The sequence below is a fragment of the Salvelinus namaycush genome, chromosome 9, assembly GCF_016432855.1.
Source record: "Salvelinus namaycush isolate Seneca chromosome 9, SaNama_1.0, whole genome shotgun sequence".
Lineage (NCBI taxonomy): Eukaryota > Metazoa > Chordata > Actinopteri > Salmoniformes > Salmonidae > Salvelinus > Salvelinus namaycush.
The window spans coordinates 11,707,657-11,711,362 of NC_052315.1; the positions used below are offsets into that span (position 1 = coordinate 11,707,657).

The following is a 3,706-nucleotide window of genomic DNA, read 5'->3' on the forward strand; positions in this document are numbered from 1 at the left end:
AGACTGCTTAGGATCCCAGCCCTCTTGAGTTAAACCACTAGGACTCTGTAACGAAACACATACAGACACACACACACACACACACACACACACACACACACACACACACACACACACACACACACACACACACACACACACACACACACACACACACACACACACACACACACACACACACACACTGCAGTCAGAGGTAGATGCTACTGCGTTCACAGTCTGGTGGAAATAATTAATCTGGCGAGGGCCAGATAGCGATCCAAACTTTGACCTCCAACTAGTCATCGTTCACCAAAACCCGATGCTCCCACAGAGATCTGTTGCGGAAGCAGGCAGCAGAGCAGGTACTGGCCATAAACTAGGGCTGGGACAATACCAGTATCATGATACTGCTTAGTATTGTGGCAAGCAAACAAAACACGAAGCAAATGTAACTTCTTTAGGAAAACAGTCCTAATGTTGGCAACAAACACCATTATGTTGTCATCCAGTCACATGTATTGATTTTCCCAGCTACCTTACATACTGCAGGACCAAAGAGTTTGACCTGCTTGGTGTTTTCATTTTTGCCATGAAAAAAATATTGTGATCCTGGTATCGTCCCAGCCCAACCATAAACATGAGGTTTAAAGTTGGCGGAACCTCAGACCAGCGTTGGTGCGAGGTGACATTCTCCACTGCTCTTTAAAGGATCATTTGCTGAAGTAAATCTCCTGAGGACAGGTTATACACATCCAATGTGCTTAGGTTCCAAAACCTTACGGGTCACTATGGAGTAGTCAGGATGTACTCACAAGGTATGACCCAATCTGGCCCTCATACCATCATGGCCACCTAATCATCCCCCTCTCCCCTGTAACTATTCCCCAGGTCGTTGCTGTAAATGAGAATGTGTTCTCAGTCAATTTACCTGGAAAAAATAGGGGTTACATGTATTGTATTTTTTATGCTGTATATTTTGTGCTCTTGTACTGTAGGCCTATGCCTTTCCATGTGCATTGTTGTAGGATTTAAATGGAGAGGTTTAATTTCAGCAGTTTGTTTATCGAGTTGCTTTTAAAGGCAGCTCGATGAAGGCAGACAGTCCCCCCCAAAAAATGATGTTCCTTTTCTGACTCACAGAAGGCATTTTAAGCTGTTTGTACAAAGCCTTTGGAGAAAAGGAACAGTATTAAACTCACACTACTGTGTCAATATTTGGAACAGTGTCATTTACTGGTGATTTTCACTTGGAGTTTAACCTGACTGGTCGTGTCGTTCCGTTATCTCTGTATAATTGTGAATAAACATGTTAGAGATGATCAATTTCCCACGGCAGTTAAAAAACAATGACATGGTCATTGAAAATCATACAGTCTGTCTATTATGGAACGTCTCAATTGTCGTTTTCTTTTGTTGCCATGGCATTTTAGCATGATAGCATTTTTGTGTCTGTTATTTTTGTTGCTCCTTATGTGTTATAGTGTAATTGCATCACAAGTTTTATTGTTTGAACATACAATTACATTATATACGGTATGTAAACATCGTAATAAATATGAATCCTATAGGGAATCCTATGCTATAGGCACATTTCAATTACCTTAGCATTTATAATAAATAGTACACTGTTAAAAGTAAACAGAAAGAATACTCTAGTGTATGACCAATCAGTGGCTGATGATTGTTGAATGTTATATTTACATCATTACGAGGTCTGGCTCTTTAATGTGCACCGCTCTCTCTGAATATCTGGAGGAGATACGCATTTATTGGATTCCGTGATTAAGTCAGGATTTTTTTTAATGTATTTTACCTTTATGTAACTAGGCAAGTCAGTTAAGAACAAATTCTTATTTTCAATGACAGCCTAGGAACAGTGGGTTAACTGCCTTGTTCAGGGGAAGAACGACAGATTTTTACTTTGTCAGCTCCGGGATTCGATCTAGAAACCTTTCGGTTATTAATCCAACGCTCAAACCACTAGGCTAGCTGCCGCCTCAATTCACAGGTAGATTTCGTTGTGGGTTAGCTTGGAAGTTGGGAATTGCATTTCCATAGGCCGGACGGATCCTGTGTGGGTTGGAGATTGTGAAATATATATATATATATGTATATGTGTGTGCATATTTACAATTGCAGTATGGTGGAGAATGTGGGGACCTTTCTGTTAAAGACCTTTATTATACAAAACAACCTAGCCTCAATCCAGCCTCTGCCCAAACCCTTAGAATAACTTTCCCCTGCTATGTGACTGTTTATTGTCATCTGCTCTGAGAGGGTCCAATCCTAATCTTGTTTGGGAGACCGGGGTTAACCTTGGTTTTTCCCAGAACCCCCCTCCCTTTTTTAATGTATTTTGGCGGAATGGAAACGGACAACTCTTATATATTTAGGCAGGAATTCCAAAATCAGAAAGCTGTTAAAGTCATGTTAAATAGAGCTCCTCATGGCAGCTGTAAGGAGAGAGAGTTGAGGTGTTTTAACATTAAATATGCCAGTACCGAGTACATTTTAAGACACCATCAGCCTCACACCTCAATTCTCCTTGAGTCAGCCCCGCCCACTGTTTGATTGTCTGTCTCTCTATTGGTGTGACTCGTGTCTTCAAGACGAGTCTCCCAGTGAAGAGCTGTCAACAACATGTAGTGCTTCTCACTCTGCCCGTGTCAACGTTGGAGATGACAGTGAAAGTGGGAGGTGTAAACATCACACGTGTATGTATGACTATTGACAGAGCATATCTGGGTCACGGGGAAGAAAAGAACCAAAAGGCGTCAATGTATGCTTTGCCAGTGTTTGCTTTTGACAAAGCCCAGATACAGACAGATTGAAACTGCACAAGGATTTGACTGTATTAGATTGTAACCTGTTTGAAGCATAACCTCTCTCTCTCTCTCTCTCTACCTCTCTACCTCTCTCCCTCTCTCTCACTCTCTCTCTCTACCTCTCTACCTCTCTCTCTCTCTACCTCTCTACCTCTCTCTCTCTCTACCTCTCTACCTCTCTCTCTACCTCTCTCTCTACCTCTCTCTCTATCTCTCTCTCTACCTCTCTCTCTCTCTCTCTCTCTCTCTCTCTCTCTCTCTTCCTCTACCTCTCTATCTCCCCTACCCCCCCCCTCTCTCTCTCTCTCTCTCTCTCTCTCTCTCTCTCTCTCGCTCTCTCTCAGATGACTCAGTGTATGAGTCCCCAGAGCCCTTCCTGACAGACGACAGCACCGGTGGCTGTTGCGTGGCCGCCCCCTGCCTCTCCCTCATGCTGGCCATGCTGCTCACGCTTCTCCTGTCCTCATCATAGCATCTTGGGCCCGCCGGCCGTACCCCCCTTGAAACAGCCCCCCACCCGACTTCCCATCAAATCTTCCGCCTCTGCCCCCTGAGAGGAGACATGCCTCCTCCACACCCCATCTCCCCACGCCTGTCCTCTCCTCCTCCTATATCAGTCCACTCTCCTGCACCCTCCATCCTCCACCCTCCACCCCTCGACATGCACCATCTGGACACTGTAAACTCATACTGCCCCTCCCTCCCTCAGAACCCTCCAACTCCTCAGCGTAACCCTTGCTTCATGACCTCTGGCTTCTGACCCTCAGCCTACAGCTCAAGTCCAGGTGGCGATAAAGTGGAGTAGTCCTGGGGACCAGGAAGGAGTCACTTAAAGACAAGAAGGAGTCCCTTAAAGGCAGGAACGAGTTCCTTAAAGTCTTTACAAAAGCAGGCTCTCA

General features: G+C 44.6%; 1 protein-coding gene across 1 annotated transcript in view; it reads left to right on the top strand.

The window, feature by feature from the left end:
- LOC120053918 (ephrin-A2-like) overlaps nucleotides 1–3,279 on the top strand; it is a 25,370-nt gene extending 22,091 nt beyond the window's left edge. The window contains exon 5 of the mRNA XM_039001230.1: nucleotides 3,152–3,279. Coding sequence (XP_038857158.1) covers nucleotides 3,152–3,279 — 128 coding nt within the window. The remainder of the gene's footprint in view (nucleotides 1–3,151) is intronic.
- The last annotated feature ends 427 nt before the right edge of the window (nucleotides 3,280–3,706 follow it).